The 21,532-nt window shown below is 41.1% G+C and overlaps 1 protein-coding gene across 1 annotated transcript in view; it reads right to left on the minus strand.

The window, feature by feature from the left end:
- HADHA (hydroxyacyl-CoA dehydrogenase trifunctional multienzyme complex subunit alpha) overlaps nt 1-21,532 on the minus strand; it is a 50,211-nt gene that overhangs the window by 3,704 nt on the left and 24,975 nt on the right. The window contains exons 8-15 of the mRNA XM_004377585.2: nt 18,060-18,182; nt 17,455-17,573; nt 14,482-14,538; nt 12,604-12,713; nt 10,164-10,298; nt 7,034-7,205; nt 3,049-3,135; nt 104-244 (exon numbers count right to left, since the gene is read on the minus strand). Coding sequence (XP_004377642.1) covers nt 104-244; nt 3,049-3,135; nt 7,034-7,205; nt 10,164-10,298; nt 12,604-12,713; nt 14,482-14,538; nt 17,455-17,573; nt 18,060-18,182 — 944 coding nt within the window. The remainder of the gene's footprint in view (nt 1-103; nt 245-3,048; nt 3,136-7,033; nt 7,206-10,163; nt 10,299-12,603; nt 12,714-14,481; nt 14,539-17,454; nt 17,574-18,059; nt 18,183-21,532) is intronic.

Here is a 21,532-nt window from a genome sequence, read left to right on the forward strand (position 1 = left end):
AAAAAAAAAAAAAAAAAAAAAAAGCTAGTTATAAATGAGCCTGGAGGTGTAAGGAGCCTTAACAGAACTTTTTAAAACCTGCCACTGTCACCCAGCTCCTTACCTTAACCACAATGACGACCTTCCCCTGCTTGAGACCAACTGTGGCAGCAGAAGCAGTTGTGTCCTTAGACGTTTTTTCAGTTGTGATGATCTCTAGCAGCTGCATCTTGTCCACGGGAGAGAAGTAGTGCATGCCAATCACCTGGCAAGGGGAACAAAAAGCCAACAGTCAGGATGCCAAGGAGGGAACCTAAAAGCATTCCTTGTTTCCAGGGAAAATGGTGGAGAGAAAGGTGGTTGTGATGACAACACTGCTTGCTATAGTCGGGTGTCTTGGTCCCATGGTTCTCTGATCAAAAGTTCAGTGCGTTCAGGGAGAGCTTATTGGACTCCTCTTCTTCTGTCTGTTTCTGGAGCTTTTCACTGCGGGCATCGGATCCTACCAACAACCAGTGCCAAAACCACAGCCAAATGAGACTCAGCAGGGAAGAATGGATGAAGGTTCCACTTATGTTAATGATGCTGACAGTTTAGGTGAGGGAGTCTACTATTTTTTGAGGGCGGAGAGGGACGGGGGGAGAAGGCAAGGAGGAGAATAAGTTGATCGCTGGACTGTCAGAGATGTATTTGGATTTTACACAGATGGCTCTCACCACCAGGACACTGGGTTTAAATAACAACTTTCCAGTACTCAGATACACTTGAAGACTCATTAAACCAGTGATTTTCCAAGTGTGGTCCTGGACCAGCAGCACAGCACACCTGGGAGTGTTAGAATTACAGCTTCTCAGGCCCATCCCAAACTTACTGCATCAGACTCTCGATGGGTGGGACGCAGAGTGGTGCTTTATGTAATAAGCCCTCCAGGGATTCAGATGCATGCTAAAGTTTGAGAACCACCTCTTTAAACTAAGTCTTCACAAGAGAATTGTGAAGGAAGTCTAATCCATTAATTTGTAGTTTTGCCTTTTCCCCTACTTTAGCTGTAAGGTGTAACTGATAACAAGTACCATTTATCAGCTGCTTACTATCCACCAGCTACCTGTTCTTTAATACATTTATCATTTATTTATTCCTTACATCAATCCATCACAGCCCTGTGAACTATGCAGATGGGAAACAAAGACATCAAGAAGTTAAAATGAGTAGCTCAGGGTCAGTGAGCAAATGGCAGAGTGGGATTCCATCACACGTCTGCCTTCTCCAAAGCCTGACCACTGACTGCTATGTAATACACAAATCACTTAAATGCCATGTAAATTTATCAATCCTAAAGTTGCTTCTAACCCCTAAACTTCTTTACTTATGTCTAAAACACTTAAAAACATGGGACCCGACTCAGACTTAGTACTCCTGAGCAGAAGGAAATAGACTTTACTGATGTATGATTTATATACAATAAAAAGCAAAGATCTTCAAGTGTTCAGTTTGAGCTGTGACAATTGTATATACACCTATGTAATCACTACCCCAAACAAAATGTATCACTCAAGAAGACGGTGGCTAAGGTGACCAACTTGTCCTGGATTGCCTGGGACTTTCCCAGTTGTAACACAGAGGACCTGTGTCCCGGGAAACCCCTCAGTCCTGAACAAACTGAGATGGTTGGTCACCTTGCTGTGGCCTTACTTTCATCTGAATGACATGAGGAACGATACCCAAGATAACTGGAGGCAAGGACAGCAAACTGAAATGCTTGTTCCACTCTCTGGGGGACTGAGAAGTTAGCATCAAATGAACAATGGCAATTCTCTGTTACGGATTTTAAATGCTGCAGGGGTGCTCTGAGTGATGGGACATGGCCACTGTATACTGGTTTTGTGTCTCCCTCAGTAACAGACAATGAGCTGCCACTTCTCCCTACGATCTCTGCTCTGCCATCGCTGAGCCTGCTTCATCAGGCCCACATGGCTTCTAATCAGCTATGTGCTAGGAAGCTAGATTACCCTGTATTAGCAAGCTTGGATAAACAGAGTAAGAACAAACAGGCTTTTGTGTTTTTAGCACATGGACTCTGTATTAACAGTTTCTGCTGCTGAAAGGTCCTATGTTTCCTGCCTGCCTCTGGCTGGTTCTGGTTAGCTGAGGCTAGCTGGTATCTTCCAGAGAAGTGAAATGTTTTATTCTTCCTTAAATGATTTCACTCCCCCTTACTCTGGCAGATACCAAAATCCAAAGACAGCTTTCTAGGTATCATTCCAAACACTCACTGAAATTGTTCTATACCCACGCTGTTCATGTCCTGGGCGGAAGGTCTAAGTGAACCCACAGATGGTGACCTTCTGTCACACCCTGATCCTCCATTCCCAGATCTGCAGTTGGAACCAAACCCATCCTGGACAGCCCCTAGGCCTGCTCTGCAGCAGAAGCCATCTTTGGGAGCATATCTTCTTATTTTAGGGCCTATCCGTCAAGGCCTAATGGTAGGATAAAGGTAAGTTTTAAAGTCTGCACTCTGCATCTGAAAGGCAATATGCACTAGGGATACGAATCACTTATAAAGATATACTTTAGCTGTACTTCACTTATTCCCGCGTCTCACACTGGTCCTGGCATTGGCTTTTCTGTGCCCAGCTTTTGGGAATACAGGCAGTTCCTGGGTTACGAATGAGATCCGTTCCGAACTTTCTGTCTTTCAGTCAAATCTGTAGGTAAGTCGGAACAGGTGCATGCAGTTCTTATTTAGCCTTACATGTACTTTAGTGCAAGAAAAAGCTCCAAAGCCTTTTAAATAATTTAAAAGCTGTACATGCAGCAAATGAAGGCAACTGTGATGAAGAATTCCTCGCGAGTAGGGGTTGGTTCAAGCGTTTCAAAGTGAGGGCAGATTTACATAACATTAAAGGGCAAGTATGAGTTGTCCATAAGTCAGACGTCGGTAACCTAGGGACCGCCTGTACATTGTCACCCTCATCCATTTCATAACCCACACCAATCCCTTCTCCACTCGTGTTCCAAGCCTTCATCAGTAAACCATTTCAGGGTTTTCCTCTGTTCAGAATTTACCTTTTCAGGTCTTTTGCTGACAGCAGCAATTTTATTGATCGGGAGAGCAGAAGTGTTACTGGCAAAGACACAGCGATCTGGAATCACCTGCAGGGAAAAGCATTTAAGAATGTGTCATGTAGGTCTGTGGGATGACTAGCGTCCAAAGCAGAGCTAACGAGTGACACCTGGGCCCAGCCCACCCTCTCACCCAGAACTGCTCATGCAGTAGATTCCATTCACCCAGATATTTAGGGATTACTAGAGGCTCTATGATGGGAGAATGTGTTGGCCTTCCTTGTTCTTGGCCCCATTCCCAGCCTTCCTCTAGTTATGGCCCATCATAAGTCATCTAAGCCTGAGCTGGGAACTACATCTTAGACCTCAGATAAACACTGAAAAGATGGTTTTGAATCAAGTCTCATTCATTTCAAGACCAAGCACAGGTGTCAGGCCCCTTTCTTATTTGGATCTGCCTTCAAATCTGAAAGCTTCTGATGACTTGACATCCCCCACCCCTCACCTTTATAAGAACAAGCCATACCGTGCATGCCTGCCTTGTTTTATACAGTGTGTTACTGCAGAACCATATAAACCACACTGTAATTACACCTGCAGTACATGAATACTGTTAACTATTAGCTTTATCACCCTGGAGAACAGTCTCTAATGCAGACTGTCTAAGCATTCTGTCCATGATCCCAACTTATTCATGTTTTTATTCAGATGCTTGGATCAAATACATGGAAGGCACACCTGTCAAATTTATGCAAATCTGGGACAGAAAGAATCAGAGATGAGAATCAAGATTCAAGATACATTTAACATGTTGAAAAGTTGAGTGTAAAATAACATCAATTATAATATGGATAAAGGTAAAGTACTTCATTAAGATTTAAAAAAAAGGAAAAAAAAAAAAAACCAGAATTGTATAGGTACGTGATAGGTAAGACCCAACTAGGCAATAAACTTGTAATAAAGATCCTATGATTTTGTTAATCAAAAGTGTGCTGTGAGTCGGCAGTACAACATGACTGTAAGAAAGCTAACACAGTCTCCAGCTGCATTAATAGTGGCATGGTGTCTAATCCTCTAAGTGGGGCAGACAATGTCTCTAAAGATGGCTGGAGACAGGCATGTCTTCCCCCCATCCAGAGGTGAAGTCTGTTTCCCCTCCCCTTGAATCTGCGTTGGCCTGTGACTTGCTATGACCAACGGGATGCAGCGGAAGTGTCTGCCAGTTCCAGGTGCAGCCTTAACAAGCCCAGTAGCTCTGCTTTTTCTTTCTTGGAAGCCAGCAGCCAGGCTGTAGAGAAGCTCTGGCTCGACTGCTAGTGACTAGATGCCACAAGTAGAGGGAGGCCATGTGGAGGAGCATCGGCATGCCCTACCCAGGTCCCGGCTGAAAGCAGTCACACGAGTGACTCCAGCCTACACCACAAGGAGTTAAGGACTGACCAGCTGTCTCTGCTGAGCGAGCCCTGCCCGAATTACAGAATTGTGAGAAAATAAACAGCTGTTTTAAGCCACTAAATTTTGCAGTGGTTTGTTACACAGCAGTAGAACACTGAGACATGATGAAGACCCTAAAGAAGACAACCAGACAGTCAAAGATCTAGAATTAATGTCTAATGAAGGATTTCAGAGGAAGGAGCTTTGTTTAGGTCTGTGGGGAGTAAGGAAAGATAAATTTTAAATCCGTGAAGGACTGTCATGTAGATTCAACTTTTAAAATTTTCTTCTAAAGAAAGCAAAGGCCAAGAACAATGGAAGGATTTTCCTACAAATGGGAGGATGGGCTGGATGCCCTCCTAAAGGTCTTTCACCTAATATTTTCTGATTTTATAAGTACACATCTGTTCTGGACTTCATTCTTTTCCCATCTCTCAATCTAACTTCTTCAAGTATCTCCTACTTCAGATGATTTCATTAGCTTCACTAAAAAAAACAAGGGGCATATGACAATATAAATAACCACAACATACACAGCATAACATTTTGAATTTTACCATTCTCTGTAGTAATAATTGTTCTGCTTAGAGCTGGTATCTCTCTCTCTCTCTTTTTTTTTTTACTATCTGCTAAAAATCAATAATCCCTTAGTATCGCCACTTCCTCATCTCTTTTATCAGACACCTAGTTACTTCCCCTCTGTGTCCTACGTGCTCAGATAAAACTCCTTTTCTTTTCTTTCTCTTTCCCTTCCAGGCTCTGTCCCACCCTTTCCCCCTCTTAACCTTTATGCTTCAACTGCCTCTAATGATTTGCTCTTCATCCACAGTTCTCTTGATTTGATCCCTCTTCTTCCTCTTTTCCTTGACCAATGGCTTCCTAACTGCTAAAACTAACAAACTTTTCTCCATTCTAATACCCTTAAGCCCTGATTTCCCAGAAGCAAATATGACCACCTAATTGGTCAATGCCCTCCTCCCCACCCTGGGTGTGTCTGCTTTAGATGCTCTCAGAACCCACCCGCAACTGGCTGAGCAGTACCCTCAAGGGTCCTGGGAACATCCTCCAGATTGCTAAGCTGAAATGCCATCTAGCACAGATGGGACACAAATCTACACAGCGCTCCGGAACTTTCTCCCTCAGATGAATCTAGCATTGTGCTTTGCCTAAAGACAAGATTGTAACTGGAGGGCCTAGACATTCCAACAAGGCAAAAACAAGAAACAAAAGACATAAATATCATGCACATGGTAGGACTGTTTACATAGAAAATTCTAAGTAATCTAGAAATCAACTATTAGAAATAATGAATTATTAGCAAAGTCACAGGATACAAGGTGACTACACAAAAATCAGTTGCAGCAGACAGTTGGAAACTGAAATTTAAAATAACGTTTCATTTATAATAGCATCAGAAAACAAAGTACTTGGGAAAGAATCTAAGAAAACACATGCAAGGCCTCTGTACTGAAAACTATAAAACACTGCTGACAGCAATTAAAGAAGATATAAATAAATGGAGAGATTCTATGTTCATGGACTAGAAAACCCAATATTGTTAAGATATTGATTCTTACCAAATTGCTCTACAGATTCAACATAATCACTCCCAAAATTCCAGAAGGCCTTTTTTATGCTTTTAAGATACTGACAAGCTGATTCTAAAATGTATATGGAATGTCATATAACTAGAACAGTCAAATAAATCTTGAAAAAAGAAGAAAAAGAAAGAAAGAAAAGATTTTGGAAAGCGTGTCTCACAAGTGAAATTTATTGCCAACAGAGCTGCTTCTCTTTAGTTTCTAAACCTTCCTTGGGTTCAGAGTCAATAGGAGAACAGGGACTGTCCCCACACAGAAGGGCAACTTGGGAGTAGCGCCTGATTGTCACAGTCGATTACTCCAGACACCCAGAGTGTTGCTAAATCAGTATCAGTTCATTTATCCTGTTTACTAACTCACATTGCATTTATCTAACTAGGTTAGTCTAGGCCCTGGTTCTATCGCAGGCCTGGATTACTGCCATTTCTACTTTTCTGGGTGCTTTATACCCATCACTTTAAGTACTTGTTTTGTTCACATCATCTGCTATCTCAACAGCTGGCTATTATAGAGCATTTGGGATCAGAACCAAAGCAGCAATTCCAAGGAAAGAGCATCTGAATCCTGCCTGGGGAAGCCGCTTCTCCCCAACTTCCTTTGTTGCCTAGACCTGAGGAAGATTAGTTATGGTTTGCAGTCAGCCAAAAATCTCAAGACATCTTGCTCCATAACATTATTATCTGTATCCTTGGGTAACTAGACTCCCTAAGAATAAGGCTAATGAACCCTGTGCTACTTGATTTTCTTCCCTTAGGACTTAGACATGACCTTGATAGCATATGCAGAGTGCATGGGCTCACATAAAGATCTATGTTTAGAAATGAATAGTCCTAGAAAAAGAATCTTGAGTTTCCTATTGTTCCTTTAAAACAAACAAACAAACAAACAAAAAACCACCTCAGTGTCCTCCACTCACTACACTAGGATTCAAGTCCACAGGGCCCCTTACTTACCGCCTCTACTTCCTTTAGCACTTTGTGCTTAAGATTAAGGTCCTCAAAAACAGCTTCAATCACCATGTCAGCCTTTTCAAAACCCTGGTAATCAAGCTGCCCAGTCAAGTTGCTGAAAATGGAGTCCCTTTCAAATGATGTTAGAGCTTTCTTCTTCACTTTATCATTCAATCTAGGAAAAACACATTCCTAGTCAAAGGGGAAGAACAGGAAACTAATATTTATTGAATGTCCACAGATCAGACAGCATACTGTGTGTTTTTCACCAACTCTATGAGGTAGTTATTATATTACACTCATTTTGAGAGAGCTGAGTTGCTCAAAGAGGCTCAGAGGGACTCACGGTCCAATAGCTATTAAGGGAGGTCCTAGTATTCAAAGTCAGGTTGACCTCCAGGTCCACGCTCTTCCACTACAAGAAGCCTTCAAATGCCTAACTTACATATACTGCACCACTTATAAAACAGTTAAATTTGCCAAGGGGAATAAATAACACCAATACTAAGTGCAAAACCAAAGAGCAGCTCTGGTAATTCTCTACCTACAACAGGAGAAACAGTTAATGGGTGACCTAGGCCACATGGATTTATACTTGCATGTCTATCATTTTATGTTATTTTGTAATTGTAATCTCCTAGAGGGCAGATACCAAGCATTATTTCTTATATTCTCAATCCACTTCCCTCTCGGCACTAGTGGCACACTGATTACATAAAATATTAACTCAGGGTTTCTTCTGTCCCACAGGGAGCTACTCAGACATTTTTTGTTTATTGTTGGAGTTTAAGTGAAAGTTTACACTTCAAGTTAGTCACTCTTATACAAAAATTTATACATACATTGTTATGTGACCTTAATTGCTCTCCCTATACTATGACAGCACACTCCTCCTTTCCACCTCTGATTTCCCATGTCCATTCAACCAGCTCCTAACCCTTTCTGCCTTCTCATCTCACCTCTGGACAGAAGCTGCCCGTTTAGTCTCTTGTATCTACTTGAGCTAAGAAGCACACTCTTCACGAGTATCATTTTATGTCCCACAGTCCAGTACAATCCTTGTCTGAAGAGTTGGCCTTGGAAACTGTTTTAGTTCTGGGCTGACAGAGAATCCGGGTGCCATGCTTTCTGGGGTTCCTCCAGTGTCAGACCACTAAGTCTAGTCTTTTAACTAGAATTTGAGTTCTGCACCCCACCTTTCTCCTGCTCCATCAGGGACTCTCTGTTGTGTTCCCTGTCAGGGCGGTCATTGGTGGTAGCTGGGCACCATCTAGTTCTTCTGGTCTCAGGCTGATGAAGTCTCTAGTTTAGGTGGCCCTTTCTGTCTCTTGGGCTAATACTTTCCTTGTGTCTTTGGTGTTCTTCATTCGCCTTTACTCCAGGTGGCTGGGACCAACTTAGACGGCCGCTTGCAAGCTTTTAAGACCCCAGACACCACTCACCAAAGAAGGATGCAGAACATTTTCTTAATAAACTTTGTTATGCCAATTGACCTAGATGTCCCCTGAAAGCACGGTCCCCAGACCCCCACCCCTGCTACTCTGTCCCTCGAAGTGTTTGATTGTATTCAGGAAACTTCTTAGCATTGATTTAGTCCAGTTGCGCTGACTTCCCTGGTAGTGTGTGCTGTCCTTCCCTTGAACTAAGATAATTCTTGTCTACTATCTAGTTCTACTCAGACATTTAACCGATTATTTTTTATTGTCAAGGAAAACAGGCAGGCTCTCTTAGCTTTCAATTTGACCACACTTTCAGAGTGAACGAACTAGAATTTTCCTCTGAATGAAGAATGACGCTAACCTCCATTCACTAATTTCCTTAACCAGAAGAACAATTAAAAACACCAGATAAGTTCAAAGAAACATTCAGTTAAGGTCTTAAAAGTATGGGCTCAAACCTCTTGGTTTCTGATGAGCATGTCAGCAGGCAGCAAGCAAGATGCCTGTCAGAGTTTAAAACATTAATAGTTGCTCTGATTCTAATGTCTAATGAAACTACTTCCAAGAGAGGACAGGAAACATGTTTATGTCCTAAGTCAGGAGTATGGTGAAGGGCACTTGGAGAGGCTGATGTTTCCGGGGTGAGAAGGGAAACCTGGGACAGCTGTGTCCAAAGGAGACCAAGGGGAGGAGGCTATTCTAGAGCAGCAATTTCCCATTTTGGTGAATGTGTGGAATGCTGTTTTGGGATGCTTAGATGCTAGCCTCAGGACAATATTATTATCTATTTTTTGTGGGGTGGGGTCAGAATCTTTTACTACAACTCTTTGCTATCTTACAATAACCTGCCAACACAATTCAACCTGCCAGGTCCTGGTTAGCGTTACAGTAGCAATATATGAGCCTCCCTGCAGAAAAGGGATAACAACATACTTAAGGTGCATAATCCATTTAAAAATAAAAAAATAGCCCACTCAGCTAAAAATCACATGCAGGACAAACTAAGCGCAGCCAGCTTGTCCATTATATTTGAGCAGAGAACTATGCTGAAACCAATTCCAGTTTGCCCAAGCTGCTGCTCCATTCTTCCCCTCTAGGCAATGTGGTGTGTTTGTGGCCAGGGGACGGTGGGGTGGGGGCAGGGAAAGAGGGCAGGGAGAAAGGAGAATAATACCACACTTTATTAATTAATTAATTTAGAGGTAAGATGAAGACACAGTGTGTTAAGTCTGACACTGCAGAGCCAAATCAGTCACCTGCTTCTCTACAGTAATGCCAGTCAAGAAATACAAGGTTCAAGAGTTGTGATCCTAGCCCCATCTACAGCATGCTGCTACCTCAAATGCCTTAGTTCTCTCAAAAGAGACAGAACCATGCTGTTTCAGTGTTCCATAACATTACAGCAGTTAAATGGGGACAGTATCAAAACCCACAAACTTGAGAATCTCTCATCTGACAGTAAAGCATAAGGTAAATGGCATTTAAAAATATCTAATAGATCTGTACTCAAAGACTACAAAGATGTTAATGGTCTATAGCATCTGTAAAAAATAGGTGAAAGAAGGAATTAGTGCTTCTAAAAATCAAAGGAAACTTGGCTAGTGCGCATTATGTTCAGGAGAAAGGAACCTCTGAGGGGGAAAGAACAAGTCTAACTCCTAGCAAAGGAGAGACAAGGCAGAGAGCAGACTTACCCTTTGAACACTTGTTGCTGTCCTCGGTCTAGCCCGGCTAGTGTAGCATCTTTAAGTACAGTTTTTAGCCCCTTATCCACAGAGACCTGGGCAATGCCAGCTCCCATCAGCCCTGCACCAAGGATAGCTAGATGCCTGAAAGGAAAAGAAAAAATGGCTTTTGGTAACCAACTCTTACTCATTTCAGTAAAAGTAGGAGATTGCCCAAGTTACCATCCAAAAAGAGAGAGAGCCTCCAATAAGCCAACAAAAGCAGGCACAGCAATAAGGTGTTTAAAATAATTTTTATCCGTAAAAAATACACTTTAGTAGATAACCAATTTTCAAAGTTGAGTGCAAAAATCCATTAGGTCTAAAAGAATTGGTATACCCAAGAGGACAGAATTATATTGATCTTCGATCATGTCTGGAGATCACGGAAAACAAAACAACCTAGTTTATGCTTAAGTAAACATGAGTATTTCTGTTTTCCAAACAAAACCAACTTGCAGAGTTATGCCCAAATACTAACCTCTCTTCTCCCAGTTACTTACTTGTTGGTGATTTTACAATTTTCCAGTCATCTTTGATTTCTTCTGAAATTTGCTCTTTTCTTCTCTCCATCATTCAGTCACCAACCTAATCTGTGCCTTTACCACCTCTCACCTGGATTATTTCAAAAGCCTCCTGGATGGTCTCTTCTGGACGTTACTCCGCCTCAACTACCCTCATATACGTAAATTCTTCTTTTTTCCACCCTTGGATTCCTCTTGAACTTGTCAGGACTACTTGGTTGACCCTTTAGTATTCTAGAATGGCTTCATGTGCATTATTAAACTGAAGACGCAGAAGAAGCCACATAGGCAGTGTAACATTAAAAGCTACTTGGAGAGAACAGACATGAAACAGGCAAGCAGAATCTAAAATTCTTAGGTTGTAGGCTAAAGAAGGACAAGACTTTAACAACTACAATAAGGCTATGGGGCTTTATGTTTTTTAATGAGGAAAAGTGTGAGTACCCAGAGATGGTATCTCGAGTCACAAGGATAGACAAGGTCATTAAATACTGCATACTTACGTGTGCTTGGTTTAGGAAGGGGGGCCTAAATTGGACTTCTAGAGGACATCAACAGCAAGACAAGCAGCAGTCTCTGTAAGAGCCATTCGAGGGCTCTGGAGGAAACTCAGTATAGGCAGAACTTTGAAAGTTAAAAGGTTCTTGGTAGGATTCAGCGCCCTAATGTGATCAGGATAGAAAAGGTTTAGGGCAAGACTGAATTAAGATATAAATCAAGCTCTATTGGTCTTCAGACAATATTCTGCTGCTATAAGGTTTTCATAAGGTTTTCACTGGCTAATTCTTTTCATAAATAGACTGCCGGGTCCTTCTTCCTAGTCTCTATGAGTCTGGAAACTCAGCTGGAACCGTCTGCCATGGGTGACTCTGCTGGTATCTGAATATCAGTGGCATAGCTTCCAGCATCACAGCAACACACAAGCCCCCATAGTACAACAAACTGACAGACACGTGGGGGCTTGTGTGGACTATATGAAGAAGAAAGGGGCATCAGGATTGGAGGAAGACTCATTAACAACCTGAGATATGCAGATGACACAACCTTGCTTGCTGAAAGTGAAGAGGACTTGAAGCACTTACTGGTGCAGATAAAGGACCACAGACTTCAGTATGGATTAGACCTCAACACAAAGAAAATAAAAAGCCTCACAACTGGACCAATAAGCAACATCATGATAAACAGAGAAAAGACTGAAGTTGTCAAGGATTTCATTTTACTTGGATCCACAATCAACACCCATGGAAGTAGCAGTCAGGAAATCAAAAGATGCACTGCATTGGGCAAATCTGCTGCAAAAGACCTCTTTAAAGTGTTGAAAAGCAAAGATGTCACCTTAAAGACTAAGGTGCGCCTGATCCAAGCCATGGTATTTTCAATCTCATCATACGCATGCGAAAGCTGAATAATGAATAAGGAAGACCGAAGAAGAACTGACACCTTTGAATTGTGGAGATGGCGAAGAATATTGAATATTCCGTGGACCGCCAAAAGAACAAACAAATATGTCCTGGAAGAAGTACAACCAGAATGCTCCTTAGAAGGAAGGATGGTGAGACTGGGTCTTACATACTTTGGACGTGTTGTTAGGAGGATCAGTCCCTGGACAAGGACATCATGCTTGGTAAAGTATAGGGTCAGTGAAAAAGAGGAAGACACCCAACGAGATGGACTGACACAGTGGCTCAACAATGGGCTCAAGCATAACGACGACTGTGAGCATGGTGCAGGACCAGACAGTGTTTCGTTCTGTGGTGCATAAGGTTGCTATGAATCGGAACTGACTTGATGGCACCTGACAACAACAACATTGGTCTTCAAGACATCTATAAACTCTGCCACATTATAAAATTCACAAGTGTTTTCATAGGTACAGTTTAACTTACTTAACATCTTTCTGAGGAGCTCCAAATCTATTCCTCTTGCATTGGACCTGACTATGGTAGAGTCCCATCAAGGCCTTTGATTCTTTGGTCATTGCAAGCTCTCCAAATTTCTGAAAAGTGAAGGGGAACAACAGAATGTACGACTTGGCAGACTAGGTGATGTGATACCTTTGGTTCAAGTCTCTATGCAGAGCAGAGGTAACTCATGCAAAGCCCGAATTCCTCAGAGGGCCTCAGTGGTGTCTGGGCTGCAGAAGTCTGTCCTCCACGGATGCGTCTCTCCTTTATTCTTCTTCACTGGAGCACTTTCAGACCACTGCTTTGAAAAAGGTTTTGGGTATAACTGAGCTCTCAGATTGTCTACACCAAGAGGCTGTGGTAATCTTTTTCATAGAATCAGAGTGTCAGAGTTAGAAGGGACCTTCACAATCATCTCATCCATCTCTCTCATTTTAAAGATTGAGAAAAGGAGGCCCAGAGAAATGAAGTGATTTTGCTCAAAGCCGCACTGCCTCTAAGTGGCAGAAATGGAACTTGAACTCAGGTGGTATGACTCCCAATTCCAGTTCTCTTTCTACTGCAGCAGGCTACCCCACATGATGCCTTCCATTTTAAAAAGCATCTTAACAGTTATGGAGAACAAGTCTCAATTTTGTGGTTAAGAGCATGAGATTTAAAGTCTGGGTTTGACAGAACTGGGTTTAAATCCTGGCTCTGTCATTTCCCAGCTATGAAGCTCTCTTCCTTCTTAAAATGGGAAAAACAATACCTATTTTACAATACTGTTGGGGGGATTAAATGCGAACACTAGTAAAATGTCTAGGAGCTCAACTTTAGCTATTATGGTTAATATTACTAGCATGTACTGGTAAGAGTACATTGTTACAAAAAACATTTCAAAGAAGAATCCCTTGAATAAATTTATTTTTCAGGCCCTAACAGATAATGAAACAATGTTGCACGGAAGCAATGCTTTACTAATCTTGACTCAGCACGTTCTATTCAATAAACCGGTGTTTTCAAAGTGTGTGCAGACATCCATCAGCGGTCATGTATTTAGTGGGCTGTGATAAGCATTTTATATATATAAAGTAAAATACATAGAAAATACTGAGTGCAATGCACACAGTAAGGACAATTATTGATTTGTGAAACTTATGTTTCAATTTTTTTATATACATGTATATGAGCATTTGATTATGATATTAAAAAAATATACAAAAAATGCACTTCAATAAACACTCTAGAAAAAAGAAATATTTTCTGTAGAACCTGTCCTGAGCTCTTCAGATATCTTATGCCCTACTGTCAAAGAGTAATCATTTTTCAATTTTGCTTAATCCTCCCCACTTAAAACCTAAAAACCACCGGATCCACTTAAATCTCAGATACCATCAAACTAGCTAGAAAAGTGGGAGGGGAGAGGGTGGGTCAGGTGTCACTGCTGTCTTCTTCTTTTATTGGGTACAAAATACCTCCTTTCATTTTCTAATTCACCAAAAAGAGGCTGGGCTTCAGTATCATCTCAAAGCCCTAACATCCTCTTAATGTATTCACTATATAACAACAAAACCAATCAATTATGGGACAAAAATATCCAAATGAATTCATTTGAAAGGACTGTAACTCTGCTCCTGCTACTTCTAGTTACATCCTCACTACTGAAGGCGAGTTCAAACATCTGCAGACTCCCATGGTTCCTTAGCATCTACTGCTCACTCAGGTTAATCATAAGACATGATAACTACTGGAAGATGAAAATGTTCTTAAGCTTGGGATACTTTTTCTTTTTTCAGCTTTATACAAAGAACTGGATCTTTGGTTCTCCTATAATGTAACTAATACTAAAAAAAAATGAAAGGAAATAACTAACTTTACCTGAGATTCATAAAGGTAGCCAGCATCACTCCCTTGCTCGATACCAGTCTTCACCACCTAAAAAACATATAAAGCACTTGTTCAATGCTGGAATAGATTGGCGGAATATACAATAATGCTAAATAAAATTGCTAGTGTTGTTAGCCTTCAAAGAGTAAGTCAAAAGTCTAGATTGGAATGAGAAAAAAAAGATGACTGAGTGCTTGGTTGCTTAAGAGGGACTTAATTCTCCATCTCGGACACTACTGCTAAACCTAGCATAAAATGGAAGTAGGAACAGGGGGAAGAAAATCAGAATAGGAAGAGAACAAAGGTTCCATAGCTCAAACTCTTTTTCCACATCCACCTCTGAATCCTGCTATTTTGTCAGAGAAAGAAGGATTATCACCCCTTTCCAAGCCCACCGTCTTTACCTTTTCCTCTTAATTACCTTCCCTCCTGCTTAAATTACTCTTCCAGCTTCCCTGCTGTTCTCCAAATGTAGGCAATCCCCAAAGTTCCATTTTCAGCCCTTTTCTCCTTCAGACACATCATCTAATTTATTAATCATTAACTCTATGAAATTCAATTTAATATTTGGGGTTAAGTACTATCCTGTCTACAACGGCAAATATAAAAAAATGAAGAAATGACCCTGCGCTCAATCATCACAAGTTATGGGGATGACAAATTAAAAAAAAAAAACACAAATCTGCATCCCTAACCCCAACTTCTCTGTCCAAACTACTGTTGCCTGAATTTCCCACAACATCTAAACAACATGTCTAAACTTAACTCAGAATCTCTCTTTGGCAAGTCTCGACCTTCACATTTTTACCTGTACTGTTATATGTTAGCGCCTTATTCAAATTTCAAGCTCGAATTACCAAAGTAGCTACCTACTTTATTGCTTTACTTTGTTTCTCCTTCTAATCCATTTTAACCCACTACCACAAAAATGGCTCCCTAATAATCTACATAGGACAAAGGTCAAATTTCTCAGTTTATTGTTGACAGCCTTCCAAAATCTGGATTCAATCTGCCTTTTTGCAGACTAACATCTCACTATCCCCCTACAAAAACTAGTCTCACAAAATGTTCCTTGAAGAAGCCTGATGTTTTCCTGCTTCTGTAACTCTGCTCAAAATGCCCACTCTACCCGGCACTACTTTTCCTTCACCTGTTCTCTACCTGTTCTTCAGGCCTTACGTCAAATCCCATGAGGCTCTTCCTGATCTCTTTGGCTCACAGTGATTGTTCCCTCTCTTGAGCACTTAGCAATTTCCCTGTCCCAATTATCTGGCAATTAATCCTATGCTGCTATATGTCTCTTATACTGTTACCTGCCTTACCACATATATATGTCTAACACCCCAGCCCAGAAATTGAGATGAACATAGGCAGGAGACTATGACTTATATTTTATGTTCTCTGGTCTCTTCTGTTCAAAAAATATTTATTGACTGACCCATTCTCAATTTTGAAGTCCCTGATTATATACTCTCTCTTTTTATCTTTTTTTTAATTCTACTTCAGATGAAGGCTTACAGAACAAATAGTTTCTCATGAAAACAGTAGTACACATATTGTTTTATGACATTGGTTAACAACCCCACAACATGTCAATCCTCTCCCTTCTCGACCTTTTTTTTTTTTTTGGTGAAAATACACATAGCCAAAGATACACCATTTCAAAAATTTCTACATGCACAGTTCAGTGACATTGACTACGCTCTTCCAATTGTGCTGCTATTTTCACTTTAGATGAAGGCTTACAGAACAAAATAGTTTCTCTTAACAGTTAGTACACATGTTGCCCTATGACAATGATTAACAACCTCACAACACATCAGCATTATCCTTACTCAACCTTGGGTTCCCTATCACCAGCGTCCTTGTCCCCTTCTGCCTTCTGACCCTTGTCCCTGGACTGCTGTACATCATTAGTCCCATTTGGTTTTATGGAGCTGTCCACTCCCCAGCTGAACGGTGAACCTTGGAGATGACTTCACCACTGATCTAAAAGGGTGTTTGGGGGCCATACTCTTGGGGTTTCTCCAGTCTTCTTTAGGCCAGTAAATCTGGTCTTTTTTTTGTGAGTTAGAATTTTGTTCTACATCCTTCTACAGCTCTGTCCAGAACCCTCTGTTGTGATCCTGGCCAGAGCAGTCAGTGGTGGTAGCCGGGCACCATCTAGCTGTACTAGACTCAGTCTGGTGGAGGCCTTGGTAGCTGTGGTCGATTAGTCCTTCGGACTAATCTTTTCCTTGTATCCTGTTCTCTTCATTCTCCATTGCTCCTGAAGGGATGAGACCAGTGGAGTATCTTAGATGGCTGCTCACAGGCTTTTAAGACCCCAGACACTACTCACCAAGGTAGAATGTAGAACATTATCTTTATAAACTGTGTTATGCCAACTGAGCTAGATGTTCCCCATGACCATGGTCCCAACAGCCCTTGATTATACGCTCTCTTAATCTCCCCAGAACAAAGAGTTCTAAGATTTAAAGTCTACCTTTAGATGGAAGTTTCTTCAACCTTGTGATCATTTTAATTATTTTTCTTGATCTTTTTCAGAACTCCCCTATATTCATTATATATCTTTATAATTGGAGCAATAAGACACTTTAGGTACTGGTAATGATTTTGACTAAGGATAGAATGTAGCCATCAGTTTTGTTTCAACTACCTCTTAATTAATGCCCATATTTTACTGGCCTTATTGCACTGATATGACTTAGGTTCCTTTCCTGGTTTATAACTGATAGCTTTGAACCCATTAACCAATGAGTATGCCGAGCTCTAACATCCCTCAAATGCATCACTTTATATAGTCCTGTAGCCTGCTATGCTCTTCTCATACTTTTGGTAAGTACTTTAATAAAATTAAGAACTTTAGTGCTGACATACATGGTCCAGAACACCAACAAAGAGCACTGCTCTACACAAAGGGAGGAAATATGAAAAATGTGGGAGTATGGGGTGAAGACTCACATCGATTATTTTCAGAGGTGCAGGATAAAGGCCTTTGGTCTGCTTTTGTACTTTTTCTTCCACCTTTTTGTAAACTTGTTGTCTGACAAATGGAATAGTCATGGCATACGATGTCAATTCTGTAAGGTAAAAAATGCTTCAGACACTTACTGAAAAGAGTCTAGCGTCCCTTGTTAGCTTGTTTTGTAAACTCCATTAAAATATAGTAATTCTAACTACGTGAAAGAAGTGCTCTTTACTGGGATATACACAATCTAAATTTCAACCTAGGCACTTCTTTAAACACAGCTGAGTTAGCTGATAAAGATTAAAGCTGGGTAGGTGTAATGGCATTGTGTATATGGTCCTATCCACTACTCCCTGCCATAGTATCATTTTGTATTAATGTATAAAATTTTCCAAAATAAAAAGTTTAAAGAAAATGGCTTCAACTGACCAGTGTAAGGCTCAGGACTTGACTCTAGAGCAGAGGTGTTATACCCCTTAAGGATGACTTTAAGCTCAGAGTACGTAAATAATGTATTTACTGCTTCCTCATTTTGAATCTATAGCAAATAAAACTAAAGTCCGCAGAAAGAGGCTTTGTCTTTAACAATGGCACTCACTTTCCACCAATCCCTTGTCTCTCTTTGCAGAAATCTTCTTATCAGCTAGTCCTTTGGCAAAAGTAACTGCAACTTCTTCTAGGTATTCGATTGTCCGTTCCTCTGGAGGTTTTATTCCTGGTCCTATAAAGATGAGCAACAATAGACTAGAATGCTAATCTGGCTCGTATCTCGTCCTAGGTAGGCAAAAACCTAGGCAGCCAAAGTCAGAGGCTCTAGCAACCATTTGCAGCACACCTTTCCATTTCAGACTAGAGACTGGTAGATGGCAGAGCCATGAGCTATGGGCTCAGAGAAGGGGAATAACACTGAGCAAGCATGCAACAACATGCTGTAGGCAGAAAACAAGGTCTGAAACCATCTCAGTCTAGCTTCCACTTCCAAGAAAATGTAGCATGTCTCATGAGGCCCGTACTGTTTCTGTAAAACTGGAAAAAAATGAATAAATTACAAAAATCACATTTTTAAAGACACTGGAGAGTGGTGGAAGCAACAAGGGTGAGAAGAACTAAAATTCTGGAGACAGAAGAGCCTTTCTGAGGTGAAGTGATGATTCCTGCTCATTCTCTTCCCTGGTAGTATGTAATGATCTTGATGTGGCTTAAAAACTGGACTTGGCTCAAGCAGAAGGATGCTACTGGGGAAGAGTGAAACTATCAGAGCTTTTAATGGTTGCAAACAGATCATAAGCTAGAAGAAACCAAACACAAGGCCAGTTTTCCCCTGGAACATCTGTGGAGTTTGAGGGTGGTGTAGGAGGCCAAGGGACTGGGTTAGAAAGGTAGAGTGGAATCTCTCAAGGTGTCATGACGTTTAGGACACAAAATACTTCTGTAAAGAAGAGGGCCTGCAATAAACATGCAGCTGACTTCCCACTCCAAGCATTTGACAGATTTTGCGCCTGCTTGAGGCAGGAGGCTGAAGAGTGAGGCTCAAAAAATCCAAACAGCAGAATTTACAGGGCTAAGAAAATAAACCCACCATGCTCCAAACAAAAGCCTGGAAGAGCCACACTGGAGAAGGAGGTGGCTGGGGTGGGAAAGGTAATTTTGTGCAGGCTTTTTGTACTCAGGAGACAAAATCCCAAGAGAGGGTGGAGCCTGCAACAAACACACAACCAATTTCCCTTTCATGACATCTGCCCTGTTTTGACCTTTGAATAGCAAAAGTTCAAAGGGCCCATAAAAGTTATAACGCAACTCCACAGGGAGGCCAAGGCAACTGCAATTTGCGAGGCAGAATATAGGAGACCACCTGGTCTACCGAAAGAGAGTTCTGGTGATCTACAGAGGGCCCTGTTATGGATTGAGTTGTGTCCCTCAAAGATATGCTGATGTCCTAACTCCTGTATCTGTGAGTGGGACCTTGTTTGGGGAAATAGGGTTTTCTCTGCAGATGTTATCAGTTAAATTAAATGAGGTCATATAGGAGCCGGGTGGGTCCAAATCCCTTCTGAGTAGAGTCTTATAACAGAGTCTCACACAGGGGGATGCCAGATGCCATGTGACGAAGGAGGCACGCGCATCTATAAGCAGTAAAGAAATGCCAAGGATTACCAGTAGCCATCAGAAACCAGGAGAGAAGCATGGAACAGCTCCTCTCTCAGAGCCCTCAGAAGGACTGACATGGTTAATACACTGATTTATACTTCTAGCCTCAAGACCTGAGACAATAAATATCTATTCTTTAAAGCCACCAACTTTGTGGTATTTTGTTACATAAGGCCCAGGACACCAACATAGGCCCCTGGAAACGCTGCCCTAGTACTGCTCTGCACATGCATGAGAAGAAACAACCTGAGGCTGGGGAAAGAACCACCATAAAGGAGTAGGACAAAAAATTTCCAGTAGTCACATACAGGGCTGGAAATTGCTAATGTTTCTGAAAAACAGCATGGAGAGACCTTGTGATATATGTGGCAGAGGTCTCAGAAGTCCTTAATAGTGGCACTAAATTAGCTGAGACTGAAGGTTGCTCTAGACCTGCCCTAACAAAACTTAAGAGGATCCAAATGGTCTGCAAGAAATTTGACCACATACCAGAATAAAATCCAGGAACAGCTAAAGGAATAGAATGAAATCTAGCACTCAACTATGTAAAATTCACAATGTCCAATAAACATTACTACAAATGAAAATAAGCAAGAAAAAAATGACCCATAATGGAGAGAAATCAACTGATAAAGACAGATCCAGATGAGACAGAGATGACAGAATTAGCAATTACACATTAAAAAGATTATAAACATATGCCATATATTTAAGAAGGTACAGGAAAACAGGAACACAATGAGGAGAAATTGAAGATACAAAAGAATTAAATGTTACTTCTAGAGATGAAAAAAACAATACGTGAAATGAAAAATACACAGGATTGATTAACAGCAGATTGTACACTGAAGTGAAAAAAAAAAAAATCAGTAAACTTGAATACATGGCAATAAAGTATCCAAAATGAAACCCAGAGACAAAGAAGACTGGTGGTAGGGGTGGGGGGTTCATTTTGGTAAAATTTCAAGTGATCTAACATGTGAAATTAGAGTCGCAGAAAAAGGGCAGGCCTGCACTGATTCCTGGTCCACACTGTCAGCCCTGGTATGTGCCACAAACAACCCATCTCAGCAACTCCCCTTCAGCTGGACCTGCCCTGCTGCACCATACCTGAGTGACTGACCCTGCCCACTGGAGAAGCAGGCGAAAAGTATCGTGCCCACAGACAAGCAAACAACAAAGAACACACAGCCCACCTGCTCAGACATAACCAAATAAAACAAAAAAGCAGGAAGAAACAAACAAATCTACAATCAATAAATGAGGAAAATAACCACTGAATGCCCTGAAGACAGCAGACAATATCAAAACACTTACAAAAACAGGACAGGATGGCTCCAGTAGGCGTCCAAAACAGAACACCAGATGACCTTCCAGTAGAAGAAAAGGCACTAAATCTAAGTGATAGAGAATTCAAATCTCTAATATTCAGAATTACCCAAGAGTTGAAGCAAAAAGCAGACAAAAATGAGGAAAAAATAGACAAATTCATGGAAAAGGCAGACAAATTCATGAAAAATACAGACAAAAAATTAGAAGAATTCAAGAAAATAAAGCAGGAACAAAATGCTAAAATAAATTCACAACTAGAAATTATACAAAAACAACAATTAGAAAACCAAAAGATAAACAACAAGATTTCAGAAATGGACAGTGTCATCGAAGGGCAGAGGAGGAGGTTTGAAAAACGATGGAAGATAGGATCAGTGAAATTGAAGACAAACACTTGGACACAACTCTGTCTGAGAAGAAGTCAGAAAAAAGAATGAACAAACCCTGAGAATTATGTGGGATACAAACAAAAGCAAAAATCTACGAGTGATCGGAGTTCCAGAACAGGGGGAGAAAACAGAAAACACAGAGAGGATCATTGAAGAATTGCTGACAGAAAACTTCCCCAATTTCATGAAAGATGAAAAGCTG

Source organism: Trichechus manatus, unplaced genomic scaffold (genome assembly GCF_000243295.1).
Source record: "Trichechus manatus latirostris isolate Lorelei unplaced genomic scaffold, TriManLat1.0 scaffold00052, whole genome shotgun sequence".
In the NCBI taxonomy this organism is placed as follows: Eukaryota; Metazoa; Chordata; class Mammalia; order Sirenia; family Trichechidae; genus Trichechus; species Trichechus manatus.